The 25,828-nt window shown below is 32.8% G+C and overlaps 1 protein-coding gene across 2 annotated transcripts; it reads left to right on the top strand.

The window, feature by feature from the left end:
• Positions 1–882: 882 nt before the first annotated feature.
• On the top strand, positions 883–8,967 carry LOC141706898 (ubiquitin carboxyl-terminal hydrolase 23). 2 transcript variants are annotated; one of them, XM_074509781.1, is made up of 11 exons: positions 883–1,375; positions 1,466–1,580; positions 2,170–2,280; positions 2,635–2,807; positions 2,976–3,302; positions 4,863–4,988; positions 5,125–5,802; positions 5,932–6,006; positions 6,128–6,725; positions 6,862–6,955; positions 8,493–8,967. In XM_074509781.1, exons 1-11 carry the CDS (start codon positions 1,088–1,090, stop codon positions 8,650–8,652), a joined length of 2,745 nt encoding a protein of 914 aa, XP_074365882.1. In that variant the 5' UTR covers positions 883–1,087; the 3' UTR covers positions 8,653–8,967. The 2 variants fall into 2 exon arrangements, with proteins under 2 accessions (XP_074365882.1, XP_074365881.1); XM_074509780.1 differs by having other exon boundaries at positions 884–1,375; positions 6,116–6,725.
• Positions 8,968–25,828: the final 16,861 nt, after the last annotated feature.

The raw sequence follows: 25,828 nt of genomic DNA, 5'->3' as shown, positions 1-25,828 counted from the left end.
ACTAACTTAAAAAGAAAATTTTATATTTGAAGTAGCGAGATACTTGAAAAGTTGGTAAAATTTAGAACAAATCATTCTCCATCGTAACGACTGCACTCATTTTTAAGTAGACACCATAAGCTAGAACTAGGGGTGTACACGGATCGGGTTGGGCGGGTTGGCAGAATTTAGCAACCCAACCCAATTAATTCGGGTTTTTAAAATTTCAACCCAACCCAAACCGTTTAAATTTATAACCCAAACCAATTTGTATACTTCGGTTTGGTTCGGTTTGGATCGGTTTGATCGGTTTATTAAATATACAAAATTAATATAAAAAATTATAATAAAATATAAGGTTTCAAAGTTTAAAACAGTTGAAAATAGTTCAAAACAATATTACAATCCTCCATATTGAATAGTCTTAAGCATCTAATTTTCGACATCAAAAGTACTAATAATATTACTTATGCTTTAAATATTGGAATGAATCATTAATGCAAAAAATATAACACTAATCAAACATATATTGTTGTTACGAAATGAACTATGAATACGGAGGTTATAAGTTACATTTAGAGTTAGAGATATATGGATCTATGTAAATGGCCTAAACATAATTTTGGATTAACTTATTAGCATTTACATATATATTTTAATCGGGTTGGGTTGGATTGGTCTAAAATTATCGAAAACCATATCCAACCCAATTAAATCGGGTTGATATTTTTTCAACCCAACTATATATCGGGTTAAAAAAAATCGGTTTGGTTCGGCCGAAATAGGGTCGGTTCGGTTTGGATTGGTCCGATTGACCAAACCGTGTACACCCCTAGCTAGAACAGTGAAAAAAAATTACTCAGAGTTTACATATATGCTGAATTGGGAGAGCAGCTAATAAAAGAAAGTAATCAATCATCAATTAAAGAAAACGACAAGAGAGAGTGTGAATTCGTGTAGGGTTTAGGCCTCCCCCCTCGCTTCTTCTCCCTCTCTCTTCCTCAAAATTCGCCGTTTTCTCCATTCACACATACACACACAACGCAAAATCTCTCTCTCTCTCTCTATCTCTCTCTCTCTCGCCTATGTATCTCTAGGCGTGTTTATTATGGATGCTAAACCCGCTCCATCGAAAGCCACAAACCTATCGGAGCTCTCAATATCCACCTCTTCCTCCTCTTTCTTCGAGAAGCGAATCGAATTTCACCTAGCTCGAAAGCCGTTCACCGGCTTCACCAATAGCAACGGAGCATTTCAATTAGAGACTCTTAATCCGTCGACATCTAATTCATCGCAATTTAAACCTAATTTATTAGTTAAAAAACTTGATTCGGTAGAAACTAAGGACAATGGATTCGATCCGGAGCTCAGTTACCAGATATCGTTTCGGAGAATCGTAAGTTGATGTGAATTGCTTAATTGCGTTGAGAATTATGATTGTGATTGAAATTGTGAAGTGTGATGATGTTTTTGTGATTGTTGACAGGGTGCTGGTTTGATGAATTTAGGCAACACTTGTTTTTTGAACTCGGTGTTGCAGTGTTTGACGTATACGGAGCCTTTAGCTGCGTATTTACAGAGCGGAAAACATAAATCGTCTTGTGAGTTTATTACGATTGTTTTGATTTCGTTTTGTGTGTATTAGAACATATATAGTTTAATTGTAGTAGTATGGAGTATAATTGTATGATTTGATTGTTTAATTTTGTTATTCCATTAGCATTTGTATACTTAAATTGTAGTAAAATGATATAGGAATTAATAATGTACTGTGTTATTTAAATTGTGTCTTCTAGACTTTAAGGTGATCAGCATTTGACTTACCTGGTGTGGCCTTTTATGTTATGTCTAGGTTGTATACTTGAATGTATGTTTTGTACTACATAAGTCAAGATTCTGATCTGAGCGGTTGAGTTTTTTAGTCTTTAGATGAATGCTCCACCTATTTGTTGATTGTTGTGGGATTTCTAGGCACCCATATTTCATTCCTGTCAAGTCCTAGCACAAATTGATTTTTAGTGTAGTTATTTTTAAGGGCAGAATGCTATTTAATTGGTGAGATTTAGGTATTCTAAACACTATGTTGAGCAAATAAAACTGACTTGCAAGTCATTGGTTCTTATTGATTACACTTGGTTTGTACTGGAAAAGTTATCTTGTGCTGATTTTTTAACAATTTGATAATTGAAGGTCGCACAGCTGGGTTCTGTGCTTTGTGTGCCATCCAAAAACATGTTAGCAGTGCTCTACAATCCACTGGGAGAATATTAGCACCGAAGGAGATAGTCTCAAACTTGCGATGTATCCTTAATTGTTATTTAGTAGTTCTTCAAAGATCTTGAGTTTGTAATATGTTATGGCTGTGTAGTAGTGTCACAAAAAGAACTTGCTCTTACTCTGTTTCATATTTGTGATTTGGCCCCGTCACCATTGAACTTCTCAATGTAATGAATCTGATTTTGACTTCTCCATTACATGGCTAAAGTGGTGATTTCTTCAATAGACTGATTTTTATATCTACCATGTTTAACTAGCACATTGCAGATATACATTTTAGAACCATGTTAGATCACGTATACTGTTACTTTTATTTCTTTAAGATATTATATTCTCACACACCTTGAAATTTTAGATTGTCCTTCACCAAGTGATTAGGCATATCACGCAATTTTCGAAATTCTAGGCAAGAGGATGCTCACGAATATATGGTAAATCTGTTGGAATCAATGCACAAATGCTGCTTACCTTCTGGAGTACCTAGTGAATCACAGAGTGCTTATGACAAAAGTTCGGTGCACAAGATCTTTGGTGGTCGCCTCCGTAGTCAGGTACAACTGGTCTATTATTTTTTCCTTCTCACGTGGGAGTCATAAAGTCTTCTTTCCACTTATAATCTGTATTTTTTTGTTTATTATCTTGATGTAAAAATTTTCGTTTGTGCATTTTTTTTCCTTCCAAAGTCTTTTTCATTCAGAAGTACCTTATTCTTTTTGCAGGTGAAATGTATGCAGTGTTTTTATACATCTGATAAGTTTGATCCTTTCCTGGACTTGAGCCTTGAAATCGTGAAGGCGGATTCAATACAGAAGGCACTTACTCATTTCACCGCGAAAGAGTTTTTAGATGGAGGGGAGAGGCATTACCAGTGTCAACAATGCAAGCATAAAGTTAAGGCTCTTAAGCAGCTTACAATTCACAAGGCACCTTACGTTCTAACAATCCACCTAAAACGGTTTAGCTCACATTTAGCGGGACAAAAGATTGACAAAAGGATTATTTTCGGAACTACATTGGACCTGAAACCGTTTGTAACTGATCCATGTGTAAGTTCATATCGTCTTTATATATTATTTAAATCCCTCTATACTAAATGCCATAATTCAGTTTTAGAAATGTGACAAGTCATGATTAAATCATTTGGTTTCGCGTGATCTGTGCATTCACCCATTTTGACCTGTTTTTATTGTTTCTTGCTACCAATACGGGTGTAACAGTTTACATGTAAAATTTGTGTAATAATATATAGCTGATTGATAGATAGTTTTATTTTTATTGAAGAAAAATTGGATGGAACACCTACAAGTAAAGGTTTATGTCCTTTTACCATTTATAATTGTATTTTACCCTCAAAAGTTTCAAGCAAATAGTTTTTTCACAGTAAATATAGACAGCATACCGTGATTTAGATCCACACTTTATGAAGCAAGAGTCTAATGAATCCCTTGCTGTCTCATTTGTTTTACTATACTAATAGTTTCTTCTGTACATAAGAATCTGTTGCATTGTTGCCACAAATTATACCCAGAGTTTTCGGATAGATATTCTGATACTGGTTTGCAATTAACCAGGAAGTAACGAATAAAAGTATAGGTAAAAGATAAGATTGTGGTATCTTTAGATTTTTTTTGTTTTTTTGCAATATTTTGATAAGATGTGATTTTAGTTCTTATAGAAATTGTGGAAATGGAAGGAATTTTGTCATCGAGGTAGGATATTTGTAGGTCGTGCTTTTTTCCAATATTTTGATATTTACATGTATAATTGACTTTATAGGTGGATTAAACTCTAAAAGGTCTGTACATAAATGTGCTTGCATATATTATATTTTTGTAAACTCTGTCTGTTAAAGTTTTAAGAAATAAAATATTAAAATTTCATTCAGAACAGAAGTTACAAAAAATCTTGTGTTGGCAACTTTTTTAAAACTGTAGGATGTTTTTGGTTGGGAAAAATGGAATACAAATTAGCGATTTAAATAAAAGAATATAGAAAAAAATTGAGGAATGGCAATTTTCTCTGTTGAGTTCCGTGAAGATGAATAGGATGGAGAATGGAGCATTCATCTTCAATTTAATTGGTTTGAGCTCTTGTTTAAATGGCTTGAAATGGATTGGAGGAAGGCATGAAATTTATATATGTTTGTTTATAGATAGTACAAACTTCAATCCATTTCCTTACAGTTTTAATCCCTCTGGCTCCAACCAAACACTACATTAAGGTATGCTAAAAAAATTCAAGGGACAAATACAACGTAACACCAAGTACTTTTTTTTAATTTGTTTAATTTATCATGTAATCTCTACAATTTATATAAACACCTTGATTATCGATTGTCAACTGTATTGCTGTTGGTTGTTGAAAGTATTATGTGGTAGTGACCCTTGAAGACTGATTGTTTAATGTGCTGAATTATCTCAGTGATGATATTTGCTCTTAATATTCCCTTTTCATAATGAATAATGATAAATTTATCCTGCATCTGCATGATACCATAAGTTGCACGAATCTGCAGTTATTTCATGAAAACATTTAATGCATTGAAGTTCAATTTTTAGTTCGATGTCGACTATAAGTGTTTTTCTAAATGTCGATGTGTATTGCAGGATGGAGATTTAAAATATACCCTGTACGGTGTTTTGGTTCATGCCGGGTGGAGCACTCACTCTGGTCACTATTACTGCTTTGTACGGACATCTAGTGGCATGTGGTACTCACTTGATGACAATCGGGTACTAGAAATGGCAATTAGTTTTCAAGTGTTTTTGGCTATTTTTTGTAACTGGAACCACCTTGCTTAATGTAATTGTTCTATGATACTAGTAATATTTTTGAGATTTGACTCTTGATATGTGTATTTACTAACAGGTTATTCAAGTTAGTGAAAAGATGGTGTTGGGGCAGAAGGCATACATGTTGTTCTACTATCGAGAGATAAAAAAGCCTTCTTCAAACAAGTCTTTTGATGTTGTTCATAAACAAAATGCTAGTTCCACAGAGATAGCTAAATCTTATTATGGTTCTAGTCAAGAATCAAAAGAAACCCCGTGTGGCCAAATTGAGAAGGGGAGTGGATCTATTTCTTCTGCTGCAGTTGTGCACAGAAATTCATCAATTGAGGCTGTGCCAGGGAAGCCAATAATCAAAGATGCCCCAGCTGAGTGCTCGACAGAAAACAAAGACTCTCTGGTAGATCACCTTTCGAGTCGAGCCAGTGTAGCATGTTTGCTCCAAAAGGATTCATCCGCTAATTACTCTAGTTTGCCACCTAAAGTTAACTGCATTATCCCAACAAGCAATGTGAAAGCTGTTGGTGTAGACACCAGTGTTGAATGTGTGAACAATCTGATTGATGCTTCCATCCCTGACAATGTTCCGAATTCAGTTAGTGGTAGGGGTTTATGTGATTCTGGTGCCATGTCTTTACAGATCAGCGATTCTAGAAACCCTCAAAAGGGTCCTGATGATGCAGTAGCTATATCAACAAATTATGCTCTCCTTGAGAATTGTCCTAGAGTTACAGCAGGAAAGGCCTTTTCTTCAGAGGTATATGAATTGCCTTTAGTCTTGATTCAAGATTCATTTTCCTGCTCATGATATGCATCATACAATTATTGATTCCATTTTGAATGTATTGTTTCATTTGTTTATGGTGGTTTTGTATCTTTGTTGCAGAATCCTGGTTGTATACCATTGAGTATGAGCAACCCTCTCACAACTGCAAGTGCAACAGCCTTGAATAATAGTCAGGTATCCATGTCTTCACATAACTCAGCTTTCATTTGTATAAATCAGCTTTAGTTTGTAGTATCAGTATTGCTTGATTTTCATACATGACAAGTTGGGTGACGATGTTCAGGTTATTAAACAGGCAGCAGTACCAGAAATATCACCTATGCCAATAAGGAAACTTAAATCAACGCGAAAGGTCCATGATGAAAAATTGAGCCAAAGGCAAAAAAGTTTCTCCAGGTGTCCTATTATGAAAATGAAACTGAGCTCTAAATTTTTAAGTGTACGGAAGAAGAAATTTAAGAGCAGAAAGGGTAAATTGGTGAGCAGAAATCTTATTCAGAAAAGTCTGGTGGATGGGGAGAGCTCTGTTCCTGCAGATCTTGAGCCATCTACTTCACAAAAGTACCAAACACCATATGGTGGTTTAGATCACCCTCTAAGAGGACAGAAAAAGTTTGGATCTAAGAAAAGAGAGAAAAGTTGTGTGGTGAATAATATAGTAGTCTCAAACATAAATGGTGATTCTATGACTAACAATGAAGTAGAGTCAGTAAAGAGAACTGCCCAGAAAGGTGCTATGCTTTCCTGCAGTAATCCCACAGAAAATTTTTCAGTAGGTGCTTCAGCAGGTAATCCAGTGAATGATAGAGGTCCTTGCTATCCTAAATATAGCAGTAAAGAGTCTATGCAGAATGGGCTGATGAGTGTGCTTACACACGGTTTAGAGGAGACGGGTAATAATTATTTTGTGATACTCTTTCAACGCTTTGTTAAATTTCAGTGCTACTGCTACATTAGAAAAATTTTGTATTGGATTTATTAGTTTTCTTGTTTTTACTGAAACATGGACTTTTTTTTTGCCTTGTCCAGTTGCACGTTGGGACGAGATAGGATCCCATACAAGAGAGAAGACAGAGCGGAGTGCTGCAGGCAACGTCAATATTGGCCATATTGGAGATGAATGGTAATGTTGATAATTGATTTATAGAAACTTTGTTGATAATTGAATATTTAAAGTACTAATATGTTGATAATCTTAATGAGTATCATAAGAGTAAGGGGTCATTTGTTATCATCTTAACCTACTTAACTTAATGAGAGAATTTTGAACGCGTAAGATTGTTTGTAATTTTAAGTTTCTTATTGTGTGCTTGAATTCTCTTACCGATTAAGGAACATTTTGGTAGCTTAATGATTAAGATAGAGTGTACGGTACCTTGCCTTGCCATCTTACTTTTCACGTGTGCCTTTCTTTTATTATTTTTATTTATTAATTTTTTTTATTATTATATATACTCTCTTTTTTTATCATGGTTTTATTATTATATTTTATTTTCTTATATTATATATATTCGGTTTTACAAATAAAAATAATAAAATTTGATAAATCATGTTGTATTTAGTCCTTAATACAAATTGAAATTGTTATAACATGTTTAAAAATATATCATTAGAATGAGTTGAAAAATTACTTACAAAAAATATATTTTAATGTATGTAATAACATTTAAAATATATATTATGAATTCAAACATTCGTGAATTACTTTTTTAAACCATTCAGAAAATATGATTCGGATTTGTCAAATAGCTTACTTAATATTTATGTTAATGATTAAAAATTGATTCATTAAGAAAATTTCAATCATTCAGAAAATAATGATTTAGATTTGCCAAATGACCCCCAAGTCAATTTAAGATTGGTGTCAGTAAGTTGGCTTGGTTGAGTTTTATTCAGCATTTGGAGCAATAATTTTTTTGGCTTGCAAAATGCACTTTATTATATACTTTAGTGAGTGGTTACTACATAATCAAAGTCGAGCATGCTGACTTGGGCCTAACAAATGTGTAACAGTTGTGCTAGTTGCTTTTTACATGGATAGATAAGGCAGTGTTTTGTTTATACTCGGTGTTCTTAGAACTGTTGTGTCTCCTAAGTCGTGTTCCATTTGTAAAGGATTTACCCATTGGTTAAAAAATGGAATACAGCGGGAATGCAAATTCTTTATATTGTGAAGATTTTACTAATATTTTTAGGCTTGACTGTTTAATCTTAAAGTTCAAAAGTGGAGTTTGCTTCATGTCCTCCAAGGCCTTCAAGATCTTTGCAACTTTGACAATGTCAAAATAAAATAAATTGATATTCATTCTCTCCCTCTCTCCTCTTCCACCTTATATTTTTCTCACATTTTTCATTCCACTCCCCTGGAGCATATGTTAAATATATGCGCCAGTATGTTACCCAGAATTTTACACCTCATTTTCCTTCATTAGAGCCCTTGACAAGGTGTATATTTATAATTTCATTAGTGCCATTTGTTTTTGTGATTAACATAGTCTTTTGCATATGTTCTTTAGGATCATAGTATTCTATAAAGCTAGATCAGACTATAAGATATGATCACTTTTTTGTTGGTAAATTTATGTTCACATTGTTGTATGAACTGAAACAACTTTGTCCACAGATTTATAATTTATTTGCAAATTGTCAAAATTCATCAGGGATGAAGAATATGATAGAGGAAAAAGGAAAAAGGTGAGGATCTTCAAGAATGACTTCAGTGGACCAAATCCTTTCCAAGAAATTGCAACTATGCGAACAAAGACAAAAAAAGCAAAGATGGACTATTCTAGTCCCGGCAACAAACCATTTAGGATATGATGAGGACTTCCAGTCAGTTTTAAGGTTTATATTTATTGATATATTTTGGGCAGCTGCTCTAGAGTAACCTGATTTTGAGAAACTTCTTCCATTCTTTTGTTGTTTTTTGTTTATGGGAAGACTGAAAACCAGTTACTTGAATTTATAATAAATAGTAGTCGGAAGTTGTGAGCCTTTGAGGAGGATTCTCTTTTACACTTGTAGAATACTTTTTGTTGTACTGCTGGTGTCTGCCAAATATTTTTTAGTAAAATATTGTATATTTACTTCGAACTTGATTGATTATTGTAATAGTGATAAAATTTATTTGCCCTCCGATTTGAAACTTTTGGATGCGTGCCTATACAATAAGAAATGTTGATGTGTATTAGTACATAGAATTTGCTTGAATAATGTTGTAATTTATCTCTTTGCTAAATGAATAATGTCATCATTATCTGCATTTACGGTTAAACCTACATAAATGAATACCATTGGCACCAAATATATATTTATTTAGAGAGATTAATATTTATCGAATAATGAATATTTTATTTAGTTATTGGTAAATGAATGTTTTATTTATTTAACTATTATTTTAAAAAAAAAATTACAATTTTTTTACTAAATTTTATATTCAAATGTACATAAAATTTATTATGGTTATAATAATATCTATGTGATATTTAATTACGTTCAATTTTTAATATTCTAAATTAATTTTACATATATGTATGCATGTAATACATAATACCGAGACAATATGTTCCATGTGTGTATAATATTAAAAGACATGATATTAACAAATTCACTCATAATCAGTTATATATTTTAGATCTTTTAATAAACTAATAATGATCATATTTTTCCTTTTTATATATTATATGTTACTCGTACAATATCACATATTCTTACATACATATCACGATACTCGTACAATATCATATATTCTTACATACATATCACGACGATGCTATATATTTGATTAATATTCATTAATCGATATATATTAATCTCTCTAAATAAATATATTTATTTGATTATATATATATATATATTCATATAAAACATTAATATGAATTGAACCAGACTACCCAATAACATGCAAACTGTAATACCAGTAGGCTAATATGTCTTTTGTGTTAAGAATCATAGGTATTTGTCGCGTTAGAGTTATAAAATAACATTTTAAATCATATTTTCCTTTTTATATTTGCTGATTTCTTTACCTATATACATTTTTAAAAAAATTACTACTAAAAATAATAATACTAATCAATAGTTAACATATAAAATAATTATTTTACGAAAATGATAGATGACTTAACAGATACCATGTATTTAATTAATGATGTTATACTTTTTAAAGTAAGCGTTATATTTAAATTTACGATATTCACACTTAAACGTCATATTCGCATGTATGTTTAATATACTTAAAAAATATTATTAATAGGAATTGAATCCGAGTCTAATCAATAACCTGCAAATTTCAATATCATTATGCCGATATATCTTTTGAGTTAGCAACCATATGTATTTGTCAAATTATAGATATTGAATAACATTTTTAATCATATTTTTTATATTTGCTGATTTATTTACCTATATATTTCAAAAAATTTAAGAACTGCTAAAATAATAATACTAATTGATATTTTAAATATAAAATAACTATTTTACGAAAAAAATAGATAAGTTAACACATAACATGTATTTAATTAACGATGTTATACTTTTTAAAGTACACGTTATATTAAAATTTACGAATTATATATAAGAAATGGTTAATAAAATCTAATGATCATGTATACAATTATAAGAAAAAATAAATCAAATTTATCATATCTAATGATTATATATACACTCATACGAAAAATAAAATATATAATACGTATTTGTTCTATATTGATACGATATTTTTGTTAAGTACTCTTCGATTAAAAATCACCAGTACAAGATAACAATTATTGGAATGTATATGATATAAGATTGTATAAAAATATATTATATGTTACTCGTACAAAATCATATATTCTTACATACATATCACGACGATGATATATATACTCCATCCGTCCTTCTCAATTTTTTACATTTCGGAGAGTCCGATACGCATTTTAAGGATTGTATAAAGTATAGTTTTGTAACTTATTTTTATAATTTTCTTTTTTGAATATAAATTTAACCATTTAACTATAATTTAGAAAAAAATTGTAAAAATAAGTTACAGAATATTACTTTATATGCACCTTAAAATGCGCATCGTACACTCTTTCCGAAATGTAAAAAAATGAGAGGGATGGAGGGTGTATAAAAAACCTTTAAGGAAAAATAGATTTAGAGTAAAATGCCTAATTGTTGAGATGATAGCATTCGAAAACAAACAAATAAGAAATCCGTGAAATAAGAGTGTTCTTACTCTCTGGCACAATTTTATTAAATAAAGTCTCAAATAACATATATTGAAAAAATAAACGAAACCTAAAGAAATGTTTTGAGAAATATAATGACATTCGAGTTTCTTTTTCACGTAATTTTTTGATAAAGAAAATAGCAAACACATGGTTGATTAACATTTACACACATTCTATGTCTGTAATATTCAAAAAATACGTACCAAACAACCATTTTCATACACACGTAAGTTTATATTGTGTTGATTAATGACCCCCCATTATATATATAATATATGAGATCCACTTACATGCTATTATACATAATCCCCTGCACTCATAATACCTTTCTATTAATTAATTATTATTTTAGTATTTAAAAATTTATGAATAAACACTCTAATTGCATGTCAACACCGTGGCACAATACTCTGATTGCATGTTAACTTGTGTACAATTACTGTCTTTCTTTCCTATTCTATAAAAACACAACACGATCCATCATTTTAGAGTGTCGTAAAGAGACATTATTTTGGCCTTTTACATTTTTTGTGCTATCTAGGGTCATTTTCTCATGAAATAACTGATATTGAGAAATCTTATATAAATTACAAAAAGAAAGGTTTTGGAAGTCTAGCTACTACAAGTTCTCATAATAATCACATCGTGAAATTTTGTAATGGATACCCACACACTACATTAACACAGCAACACCCGATGACATGTACACAATGAATTTGCTAAATACACGTCATCATAATGAATTTAACAACATTATACTGACATTTTAATACGAGAATGCCGGAGTTAGATCGATACATTGTTGATTTCATATACAACAAGGTTCAATGACCTTACAGCCATATATATTAGTTTTACATAAATTACAATGAACGTCGTATCTTTAACTCAAAGATCACGTACTACCAAAATATTATCAGTGACCTGAATCATCAAAGTCTGCAATTTTTTTTATAAATATGGCACGACATACCATCACTCAACAGTCTAAGCGATCGTTGAGTATTAACTGCTTCCCAGTGGTATTTTTCGTACACTTAACTAAATTATCAGGGGTCGTGCATTTTATTTCTAACAAAACATGTGCAAGCTGAAATTTCAAAATTTACATACAATATAGTTCGAAACATTACTAGAAAATGACCTGTGCCTCACACGTGGTATTATGCTAGTATAAATATAATATTCGAATTACTATAATTATTTATTTATATTTAAATAGGGCCTATTGTAAGTCATATGTCATAGCCTATTTGTATATTCGAGAATTCAACTCAACTCAAATAAGAATGTAATAAGTAAATAGTGGATCGACTGTCAGAGAGATCTCGCAAAGTAATATCTGTCAAAGGATTCAGAAACAAGGTTCATCTACAGACTTGAGGAATTAATTCACTGGAAGAAGTTCAAGAAATTGATCATGCCTCAGTGATATAAATCAAGAGTGTGGATTTAATCAAGTGACAGAGATCTCGTCAGAGTATCATTAATTACAAGGATTTAATCTGAAGAAAATCAAAGTATCAAAGTCATGACATGAAGAAACGTCACGGAAGTTAGTCACTCATGAACCAGACAGTACATCGAGTGTCAACATTGAAGTGGTGGAATTGATTCATAATTTTCAGTGATTTTCAGAAGATATTCAGAAGATTGGTTGCTGCTCAGGATTAGTATTAATTCTCTATTAATTAATTAAGTCATATAATTTAATTAAGAAAATAAATTATATCTGCAAAGATTAATTTATTCATTAATTGAATTAATTGATTAATTAATTTAGAATTAATATTAAGGATTTTTCAGAATTTAAATTGGATTAAAAACAGTCTTAAATCAGCAAGACAATTGAAAATGAACTAGCATGACAATCAGGATTGTCATACCGATTGTCATGCCAAGTCATTTCAATTGTCCTACCGAAAGTTCTACTGGGAAGGAGATAGTCTTGCTAGTTCAACTGATTGTCATACCGAAAGTCATTGTAGTTCAATTAGATTGTCTTGCTAGTTCAATCCATTGTCCTACCGAAAGTCTTGCCAGCTATAGGATTGTCATTCCAGTTCAATTCAATTCTGTTGAATGAATTAAAAAGACACAGAAGCAGCAGAAAGAAATAATCATCAAATATACAAGTCAACAAACAAGAACAGAGCAGCCGCGACAAATATTTTATTCTTCTCTGCAACTTCAAGATCAATTTCTAGTTTGTAATGTTAAATCCAATCAACTAGAAATCATTCTCTTGTTCTTGTGTAACAATCTAGCGGATCAAAATCCCTAGAACTTAATCTCAAATTGCGTTTAGCATTTGAATCTTTTTATTACAAAAATAGAAAAAGTTCATGTCGAATTTATTCTAGATTTGTGATAATTAATTTGAGATTAATTCCTTGTAATCGATACAGTTGTTGTAACACCTTTCAAGTTTAATAATATTTTTATTTAACTTGAATTTTGTTTCACATTTTTTATTCCGCATTTAATTCGATTATTCGGTACTGTTTGTATTCAACCCCCCTTCTACAAACACATTGGGACCTAACACCTATATAGACTAATTTTTTTTATTTATTAACGCATTTAGCGAGATTATTCATTAAGCCCATTAGCCCAAGTCAGGGACCGGAAATTTTACAATGAATTTGCTCATGCAATCTTGGAGGCATACTTTAATTTTACATTAGTTGTGCCTGCTACGACATTTTAAAAGGAGTACTAACATTCCCCTAATCGGATATCCCTCCCCTTCACGAGATGCCTTTTCATTAGGGGTGAGCAGAAAACCGCACAAACCGCAAAAACCGCCTGCACCGCACCAATCCGCACCGTAAAACGCGATTTTTTAATTTTCGTGGCGCGGTTTGAATTTTTAATAAACCGCGCGGTGCGGTGCGGTGCAGGTTGTGGTTTTAAAATACGGTTTAAACCGCACCGCACCGCAATATTTATTATGTTATAAATAGTGAACTCATTTAATAGATTTTAAAAGCTACGATAGACTTAATGTATTTTTCTCCCTTTGGTTACTTACTCTCGGGAGATCGCTGGCTTGGAAAAATGACTACTCTGCTGCATTAGCTACCAAAAATATAAAACGCAATTAACCACTGTTGTCCATTAGTTATTTTTAATGATAACTTAGATTTTTTATTAGAATAATTATAACTTATACTCCCTCAGTCCCTTCCAATTGTTTACATTTCTGAGGACGTGTCCGACACGCATTTTAAGATACATAAAAAGTATAGTTATGTAACTTATTTTTACAATTTTCTTTTTCTGAATAAAAGTTAGATATTTTAATTTTTATTCAGAAAAACAAAATTATAAAAAAAATTTACAGAATTATACGTAATATGCACCTTAAAATGCGTGTCGGACACTCTCTAAAAAATGTAAACAATTGAAAGGGACGGAGGGAGTAATTTATAAGTTATTTTTGTTTTGTAATTGAATTCCTAAAAAAGTTAAACTTTTCGGTGTGTAATTTCTAATTTGTATTATTGAAAAATATTGGCGACTTTGTGTTATATTAGTCAGAAATTTGATTAAATTTAAGTTTTTATATTTTATTTAAATTTAAGTTTTGTATTTTATTTAATTTATTTTATTTAATTTTTTCAAACTTGTAAAGTGTAAACCGCAGTGAACCGCACCACACCGCACTGTATTTTCGTGGTGTGGTTTATGCGGTTTTTGAGGGTACGCGGTGCGAGTGCAGTTTGAAAATTTGATCAAACCGCATGTGCGGTTTGGTTTGCGGTTCTAACTCCATGCTACTTTTTTTACTCTATTCCAGCGTCTTTGAAAATCTTCATGACTTGCATAGAAATGGTAATGCTTCTTTGTTCTCAATTTCCTGCTAAACATGCTGCCACATTCCTTTTGTAAACACCCAACGCATGTGACTGTGTTGTCACTGTCAACTAATATTTGAATTGATCATCCGTCGGGTACATTCTTGTTATCCATCGGGTAGCTTGTTGATCATCCGTCGGGTAGCTTTGTTGATCATCCGTCGGGTAGCTATTTGACACTTGACTCTATTTCACTTATGCAGAATTACAAGACATCTTATATATACAATTAATCAACCTATTCTGCATATCTATTAGTAGTCAACATGACTCATATGCTACTACAGAATCTACACAAAGTTATTTGCAGAAATGTGCTACAAAACTTATTATTACATAAGCTACTCACTCGATGGATGTCAAATCATCATCCGTCGGGACTATATTGAATCATCCGTCGGGACTATATTTGATCATCGTTCGAGTGCTACAAAATTCACTAAGTTAAATATACTAAGGTATTTTTTTAATTTATCATCAAGTTCGCAACATATTCCTAACATAGGGCCACTACAGAAAATACTTGTGTGAAAATTGTGGCTTCAGGCAAATTGCAGAGCCACTTATATATAACATCACATTGAAGACTATTATTGATGCACTTCCTCAAAAGGTATCTGAAAACAAATTAGGTATCCAAATTCATGAATTTAAGATTTCCTTCAAAATTTTCATGTTACATATTTTTTATGAGTTATATTTTCAATTATCTTGCAAATTTGTAGTTAGTTGCAAGGCTGGATGTTGAGTAATTAGTTCATCTAAAACCTTAAGGTTTTAGAGGAAGGCCCAATCAAATCTATATTCCAATATTCTCTCTCACTCGAGAGCCCATTTTTTGGTCGAAGAGTGGATCACGGGTGCCCATAGTGGATCACGGGTACCCATAGTTGTGGAATAAATTTGCCTTTCGTGTCCACAATAAATTGTGAGAAAATTGGGGTTGCAGGGAGTCGAACCTGAGTCCTCCTGCTGCCTGAGCTCTGATACCATGTTGAGTAACCAGCTCATCTAAAACCTTAAGGTTTTAGAGGAAGGCCCAATCAGATCTATATTCTAACATTGGACTTCTAAATTAACGTTCCTTGTTTGTTAAAACTCATTGCAAATGTCCAATAATTTTTGCTTTTTCCATGCATGTTTGTTTCAGCCTTTTGTACTTGTCTTGCTCTGCCTAGGGGTTAGTGTTTCCTCCTTTAAGCCCTAACATCACTATCTAATAATAGGATGGTATGATTTTTCTAACAATATAGGACTTCAAGCTATGAATTTAAACATGTGGTTTAGTGTTTGAAACATAGCCTAATGTTATTTTTTACATATCACATTTAGATCGAAAGAAGGACGTCAGTTACCTCATAAATCTACCAGGAGCATCCGAGAGGCTTCGAATATTTAATGCAGTTCTAGCAAACCATAAAGTTTTACTGAATCAATTTAAGGATGCGTTAGATGTTTCATGTCGCTCGTAATGTAGATTTTGAGGGAAAAGAAGATGAAGGAACAAACACGAAATGATCAATCAATGCAACAATAAACATTCTACAAGCCTCCGTTGATTCAAAAATAGTGAGAAGGGTTGTGTACACTAGAAGGTCAACCGCTATCATGTTTAGGGGAAAATATATAGATGTACTTGATGAGACAATTAGACTTATGTGAGTTTTTGTTAGATCTTCGAAGATATGATCCTTAAGTTACTCCTGGTTGTCTGGTCTCAAAGCGCGCTTCAATGTCAATTATATTTGATACGCATCTCGCTTTTACAATTACTCTCACTTGGAATATCTAAATTGATGAAATTTTAAGTCTACTTTGTAAAATGAAATGATACTAGCATCTCACATATAAAAAGGTAGAGACATAAAACGGGACTACTCTGAAGATTTTTGTGAAAAAGGAAAAGAATGTACAGTTCATTGTTTAAAAAGATGTAGTGTATGAATCATCTAGCACCCTTATAATTTTACAGTAAATTAACAACTAATCTTCAGTAAACTTGCATTAAACAAAAACATACTTCTCTACACACTAATAATTTTTTGTTGCGATCAAACCTCTCATCGCAATCAGTTTGACTACAATGCATGATCCAACAACTATTGAAGTTTATAAACAAGAGCAATACCGGGGGTGTCTCGCATCAACATTTCCACATTCAAAATGTACCAAACTTGGTTGGAAAATAATTTATAGTCTCTAGACAAACAAATACATGAACACTAAAATATGTACTTGTTTAACTACTAGTACCTCACAAAAATGCGCTTTATTTATTGACCAATATTTTACACTAAACAAAAAAAGAGCCAAGTGTTTTTTCAGTTCCCTTAACTTAAAAATCTTGGGGTGATTTATTTGTAAGAATATTTTATAATATTCTCAATATATGCCTTACAAATTAAAGATAATTATATTTAATGTTTATCTTATATTTGGACTAATTTAGTATGTTAGTAATATGTTGTAGTCGTGATGATAACTCACCAAAACACCTCAAGTAGAATTGTTAGTGTTATTTAGAATCCTTCAACGGATAACCACAATCTGTCTATCCGTTGAAAGAGTAGCTTATATTAATAAGTATGTAGCATATTCTGTACACTATAATAGCTGAGGATTTGGGAGTTTTAGTAATTTCTAAGTCATGTTGACTACTAGCAAGATATAAAAAATAGGTGGGCTAAGTGTAGATATAGAACACCTTGTAATTTTGTATAAGTGAAAGAATATCAACTGCTAAGGAAACATCTTCAACTGCTAAACTACAAGCTTCAACGGATGACTCAATATGCCTTCAATGGATAAGCTAGTCAAGGGGTCTTCAACTGATATTAGATAAAGCTATAATGGATGCTATCAAGAAAACGTCAACGAATGACACTAGTATAGTGTCAATGGATGACAACAATGAAACTTCAACGGATAACATAAATGAAGCTTCAACAGATGATCAACATGATAGCAGTTAATAGTGACTTGATAGAGTCACATGGGTTGATAGTGCACAAAAGGAATGTGGCTGTCTGCTTACAAGTTTTAGAAGAAACTGAAGCATTTCCATTTGCATACAAAATAAGGCCGTTCAAAGATGCTATATCTTTCTTGGATTGTATTGGATAGAGAGCTGAAGAAGCATGTGTTTGGACCTATCTGTTAGGACTTTAATTCTTGTTTATTGCACATGTAAACTTGGTTCAATATAAATCAAGTGTAGCAAGTATTTTAGAATAACAAGTAACAACTCAAGAGTTTAGAAAGATGTATCTTTGGAAAATACTCTCAAGTTCAAAGTTGTAAGAAAATACTTGTAAGCAGCTGTGTGCAATTTGCATCACAGAGATTTCTTCAAATATATCTTTCGGGTGGAAAGACAAATCCACCAGAAAGTTTTTAAACATTGTGTTTATTTACTTTGTGTGAGTAGAATACTTCAAAAACTTTATCAGTATTCTTGCTTATTCAAAAACACAGTTGTATATTTTATAAAGAGTTTCTCAGAAAAGAAAAAGAAACTAGAATTCCATTCAACCCCCTTCTGCAATTTTGTTGTTGTATTGTTGGGAAATAATAATTGGTATCTGAACAAGCTCTTAACATACAAAGAGTTTAAAGATAAAGCAATCAAACAACGCAAGAAGGATATTGGAGTGAAGATTCCAATTCTGGACAAAGACAACTATCATCACTGGAAAGTGACGATGCACCTTCATCTACTCTCTCAAGATGAAAGCTATGTCAACTGCATAGAAAATGGACCTCATATTCCTCTCAAGGTTGCAACAAATGTTGTTGATGCTACTGGAAATGAGCGAACCGTTCCAAAGCCTAAAGCAGAATGGACTCATGAAGATATTGAAGAAGTTCATAAAGACAAAAAGGCCATGAACATAATATTTAATGGTCTTAATCAAGATATGTTTGACAATGTCATAAATTGCAAGTCAGAGAAAACAAAATGCAATTTCTCATACAATAATATGAACACTTCCATTTTAAAGATGGCGAGTCCCTAAATGATACTTTCAGTAGATTTCAAAAGCTGTTGAATGGACTAAAGTTGTATGGAAGAGTCTACCAAATCAAGGATTCCAACCTAAAATTTCTAAGGTCTTTACCAAAGGAATGGAAGACAAAGATAGTCTATCTCGGAAATTCACAAGATTACAAGGATATTACTCTTAAGAGATTGTATGGAATTTTGAAGACCTATGAGCTTGAAATGGGACAAGATGAGCTAATAAAGAAAGGAAGGAAGAAAGGTGTGTCTGTGGAATTGGTAGCTGAGCATGAGATAATAGTGGAAATGAAGGTTGAAGCTATTAAAAATTCACAAAAAATTAATATTTGTGAAGGAAGGTCTGAGATAGGCAAGAGAAAAAGGTTGATGGCTGAAGATGAAGACTGTCCAAGTCAAGATGACGTGGATGAAGTTGATGAGGATCTAGCCATTTGGTCTAGAAGATTTGCAAATCTTAAATTCAAGAAAAATTCTGGAGCTGTGAATCCTAACAGAAACATGGTTGACAAAACCAAATTTAAATGTTTCAAGTGTGGGCTAAGTGGTCATTTTGCAAATGAGTGCAAAAAGCCAAATTTTGAAAAGAAAAGGTTCGAGCCTGTAGACTACACAAAGAAATATTTTGAGTTGCTCAAATAGAAAGAGAAAACATTCCTAACTCAGAAAAATGACTGGGCAACTAATGGAGATGATGCAGATGAAGACATGAACTATGTCGACCTTGCTCTTATGTCCAAGTCAGATGCAATAGAGGTTAGCTCATCTAACATCTTTAAAATGGAAGTGTTCAGATGGAAGTGTTAATTGTAAGTCTATTAAGAATGCACCCATATATACACCTCCTTTTTTTCCTAACATGCCTATGTCACCTATGCTTTCCATTTCTGTTATGCCTCCACAGAATTCACCTGCACATTTTGCTAATATCTCATTTACACATGATCCTTATTATGCTGCATTTAATATGCCACAAATACATGCCTTTCTGTAATAACATGTATTCACAACCTATGCCATACCATGTTAATCATAATGTGCTTAATGAATCTCAAATTAATCATGTGTTTCAAAGTTCTACTCTCAAGATAAAGGTTGATCTTCAATCACCTAAATCTAATGGTGGAAAGTCTAAGAAACTCAAGAAGAAAGCTAACAAGGCAGGACCCAAGGAAATTTGGGTACCAAAATCAACTTGATTTGGTTTTGATGTGTGAAAGGAAATATAAAGAATCTATGGTACTTGGACAATGGATGCTCAAGGCACATGACTAGAGATTCTACCCTGCTCACAGTGTTTAAGAAAAGAGCTGGCCCTAGCATTACTGTGGCGCCCTCCAAACCCGGGTCAGAAGTTTGGGGTTCATACACACACACCTTATTAATAACCTGCTTATTCCAATGATAAAAATAATAATAATATGCAGTGACCCTACTTACCAACTACCACGGACCGCAACAGGTTAAAGTATGCACACAAGCCAAACACACCTACTTATATTACAAACGTTCAAATCCCAACTATTCCAAACTCAGAACTGAGTATTAAACATTATTACAAACTTTTACAAACTTAAATTATTCCAAAAGAAGCCTACTAGCTTAGCTCGATTAACCTGAACCCCTAGCTCTCGCACTAGACTGGGGATCCTCGGTACCAACCGGTTCCTTTTTAACTGGAAAGAATATAAACAACATCGCACAAATGAGCTAACTAGCTCAGCAAGTCACAATGACAAAACTGAGAATAATGATTATCAGGTAAATATGGTTATGATATCAAGTGGACAATGGATTATGATTTAGAATTGGATATTATATTTTTATTTTAGAAACCAAGATTAGGCTGCTGATCAGTCACGCACTAACCTCGAGCAAAGCACACAACACTGCTCTAACAACTGGATCCAAGGCACACATTGGCCTAACTTGACCATTATATGGTCTGACCACGAATCTGGTCCACAATTTTATAAAAAAATAATCCAATTCTACCATAATAACGGAATAAGCAGTAATAAACCATGAACAGGATCATTAACAACAATGGACGTTCAATAATGAAAATGGTTCCAATATGTATAAGGATCAATATGGCATTTCCAAAGCTTGGCTGTTAGGTAGTAAAAGAATTGGATAACAAAGGAATCAACATTTCAGGGTTCCTAGGATTTAGTCTTTCAAAGCATAAGATACAATGGTTTGAATGTGTAAGCAATTTGGTTCAGTGTTTAATATTTAGTTTGTATGTATTTGTGGAGTAGTATCGTAAATTTGAGTTTCGTATTTGAGTATACAACAATCAATGGTCTAGAAAGAATCAGGTTTACGGCTCAAGATCAATAACTGGAATCAAGGTTTAGGGTTCAGTGCTTCAAAGCACTTGTAATGTAAAACCACAATATCAATCAATACAATATCTCGAGAAAGTTCAGAACACTTTCCTGGTACCAGCTTACTACACTGCACTCGCTTCCAATCACAACCATCTTATTCCTCAACTACCTGTTTCCCTTTCCTACGTCTTGCCTCTTCTGCTCACATATCATAAGCATCTATCAATATTTAACTCATACCATTCTATTCAACACATACTTCTATTTACCCTTCGTTTCACCCAAATCCGATTAATGGATTGAAAGTTACGTAATAAACAAGTAAATATCGAATATACAGACCGACAGTTAATCAACAAGTCATATATAACATATAGCGCGTCACATAATCAATAATATATCATTTATAAATAAGTCTCGGGTCATAAGCAAGCTTTTTGGTATTTAAAATGATTTTTAAAATATTTTTCGGAATTAAAAGGGGTCGTTGGATCAATTTCGGAATAATAAACAGGGTTCGGTTGGCCAATTCTGGCTTTGAAACAATTTTATAATAATTATCGAGCCTTGGAAACAATTTAAAATAATATTTTAAAGCTCGAAACTATTTTTCAGAATTTTTAAATAATTAAATCCAATTAAATAATTAATTAAAATCAATTAATAATTAATTAAATCAATTAATCAATTAATTTCCGAATTAATTGACCAATTAATCAATTAAAAATTAACTGAAATTAATTACCTAACTAATTCAGATTTATTTTTGAATTAAAAATAATTTTTAGAATTAAAATAATAATTTTTGGAATTTTCAGAAATCAAAATCGATTTTTTTATAATAAAAATAAGTAGGAAATATGATTTTTGAATAATTTTAAAACAGGAATCCTATTTTTGAAAACTCTGGAAAGTTCAGGGACTGAACTTCATCGTTTTCAAAAGATGAGGTACTAAACTGGAATTTTGACAGGGGTCGCCGGAAAAACTTCGGGGATGGCCGGAGAATGCGTTCCCGGCATCCTCACCCCACCACAAGCTCCAGATAACATCTACAGACAACCACGAATCGATTCATGCAATCAAAATATATCAATAACTCCAGACTTGGCCGAAAATTGGCCAAGAACATCGCCGGTTTCCGGCGAAACATCGAAAACTTAAAAAGACAACTCCCTACGATTCAAGCATCCTCTGTTAACAAGCTATATACCAATCGATTGTAAATTTCATAAGGAACATAATCCACTATAAATCAACAGCTAATAAACCCTAAATCAAAAAGCCCCAAATTTCAATTGAAAACCTAACCCTAATTTCAAAATTCGAAAATCAAACTCAATTTTGAACATGTTATTGAACTCCAAATTAGACGTATGACATATGAAAATCATCAGGAAAACAAGCTCTACAACATGCAAGCATCAAATCATACAAACAATCATCCGAACAAAAATTCATATTTTTAATAAAATTAATTCGAAAATAAATAATTTTTCAGAAAATAAACCTTGATTTCTGCTGTGATTTGGAACACAGAATCTAATAGAATACCTTTTGAGCTTTGGATTGAGTACTCGAGCTTTGAAAACAGAGATCAATAACACCTTCGTTTTGCTGTTTAATTCTTGGAAGATTATATGAGTATAGGGTTTTTCTCTGGAAAATTATATAATTAACTGTCTGCAAATGATTTTGATACGAAATAAAATACGGGGAAATACTATTTATAATTACGGAAAATTAGTATCCCGTTGGATCATTCCGGATATAAAACGGTACGTTTATTTGTAAAGACTGATCCAAACGGTATCGATTTTCGGGACAGTTATCCAGATCAGTACAATTTGTACCGCGGTCTTGGTCTCAGCACCTGGTTACACGTACTACGAGGTGATAATTGGGATAGTTTAATAAAAAGCTCCCATTTATCGAAAATATGTGTTTTATTGATTTATCGAAACGAATTTTGTATCGAAAATGTTACGCCGAGACCCGCGCAGGACAAACCGTACATCGGATCGAAAAAGTCGAAACATGGAATATGCTCGGAATATTACAATTAGGTTAGGAAAGAGTTCTCGGAAGAGTTTCGGGTTCCAAAAACGTAACAACGGATGACGTCGGTTGGTTCCCTTTTTATAAAATAGATTTTAAATACCCGGAAAAAGATTTTATAAATTTCATATGATCCTTATAAATCCATAAATCAACATAAAAATAATTAGGAAGATATGACAATTATCTATATTTTATTTTGGACATATAAAAATTAAAATACTCAATTAATAATATTTTTAAACATCCAAACGCATTTAACACTTAACAATTAGTTCACAGAATAGATACTGAACACATATATTAAGCAAAAATAATTACACGATATATCCCAGATATTACATCATTCCCCCCTTAAAAGGAATCTGTCCTCAGAATCTCTTAAGAAAACAAATGAGGGTACTTTTCTCTCATATCACTTTCTAACTCCCAGGTTGACTCTTCAACCTTTGGGTTTCTCCATAATACTCTTACTAGCTTTACCACTTTATTCCTCAATACTTTCTCTCTTTCCTCTAGAATCTCTATCGGACTCTCTACATATGACAAATCAGCCTGAAGCTCTATTGGCTCATATTCTATTACATGCCTGGAGTCTGTATTATACTTCTTAAGCATAGATACGTGAAAAACATTGTGAATGTGCTCCATGTGCGGAGGTAACACTAACTCATAAGATACTTTGCCAACGCGCTTTAGAATCTCAAAAGGTCCGACGTATCTTGGGCTCAGCTTCCCTTTCTTTCCAAACCTCGCTAGTCCTTTCCACGGTGATACTTTCAATAATACCAAGCTTCCTTCTTCAAATTCCATGTCTTTCCTTGACTGGTCTGCATATTTCCTTTGACGGTCTTGTGCTGCTGTCAATCTCTTCTGGATAATTTCAACAACTTCCTTTGTCTGCTGTACCAATTCAGGTCCAAGTATCTTACGTTCTCCTACTTCGTCCCAATACACTGGAGATCTACATTTACGTCCATAAAGGGCTTCATAGGGCGGCATCCCAATACTGGCATGATAACTGTTGTTATAAGCAAACTCTATGAGAGGTAAATGCTCGTCCCAACTTCCTTTGAAATCAATAGCACAAACACGTAACATATCCTCGATTGTTTAAATCGTTCTTTCACTTTGGTCGTCCGTCTGGGGGTGATAAGCCGTACTCATATTCAGTCTTGTTCCCAAACATTCTTGAAAACTTTTCCAAAATCTTGAATTAAATCTTGGATCTCGATCAGATACGATAGACACAGGAACTCCATAACGAACTACAATTTCCTTCAGCTATATATGGACCAACTTGTCGAGTGAAAATCTTTCATTTATAGGCAGAAAATGAGCTGACTTGGTAAGTCTATCCACTATAACCCAAATGGCATCATGATTAGCCCTTGTCCTTGGTAATCCAACTATGAAATCCATGGCAATATGTTCCCACTTCCATTCTGGAATTTCCAATGGTTGTAGCAATCCACTTGGTCTTTGATGTTCGGCTTTAACTCTCTGACATGTATAACATCTGCTAACCCATTCCACAATTTCCCTCTTCATATATGGCCACCAATAACTTTCCTTTAAATCTCTGTACATTTTGGTACTCCCTGGATGGATGGAATATCTTGAATTATGTGCTTCCTGTAAAATTTCATTCTTCAGCTCCGTCACCGGTGGAATCCAAATTCTTGAAGAAAACCTAAGAATACCTTGATCGTCCTTTTGCGTGCACAATTCTTCACCTACCAAACGATTTATATCTTGATCCATTACATTTTCTTGACACTTCTTTATTTTTTCTAACAACTCCGGCTGGAAAGTCATACTGTACATTTTTGCTTCATCAGGCTTGCAAACTTTAATCTCCAATTCCAATTTCTGAAATTCCTTATATATCTCTTCAGGTACTGATAACACATTTAACTTTTCCTTCCGACTTAAAGCGTCTGCTACCACGTTCGCTTTATCGGGATGATAATTAATCGAGCAGTCGTAATCCTTGATCAATTCTAACCATCTCCTTTGCCTCATATTAAGTTCCTTTTATGTGAATATATTTCAAACTTTTGTGATCTGTGTAAATCTCGCACTTTTCTCCATACAGATAATGTCTCCAAATTTTTAAAGAAAAAACTATGGCTGCTAGCTCCAAATCATGAGTAGGATATTTCTGTTCGTGTGGTTTCAATTGCCTTGACGCATACGCAATCACCTTATCGTGTTGCATTAGAACACATCCTAGTCCTTTCTGAGAAGCATCGCTATAAATTACAAAATTCCCTTGGATCTTCTGGAAGTGACAAAACGGGTGCGGTGATTAATCGTTGCTTTAGTTTCTGAAAACTTTCTTCGCACTTGTCATTCCATATAAACTTTTCACTCTTCCGTGTAAGCTTTGTCAATGGTGTTGCAATCCTTGAAAAATTTTGAACGAATCGACGATAATATCCGGCTAATCCCAAGAAACTTCTTACCTCAGTGGGTGTTCTCGGTCTTTCCCAATTTGTAATTGCC

The sequence above is a fragment of the Apium graveolens genome, chromosome 2, assembly GCF_009905375.1.
Source record: "Apium graveolens cultivar Ventura chromosome 2, ASM990537v1, whole genome shotgun sequence".
Lineage (NCBI taxonomy): Eukaryota > Viridiplantae > Streptophyta > Magnoliopsida > Apiales > Apiaceae > Apium > Apium graveolens.
The sequence above is the reverse complement of the archived record's forward strand: the minus strand, read 5'-3'. Positions and strand labels throughout refer to the sequence as shown.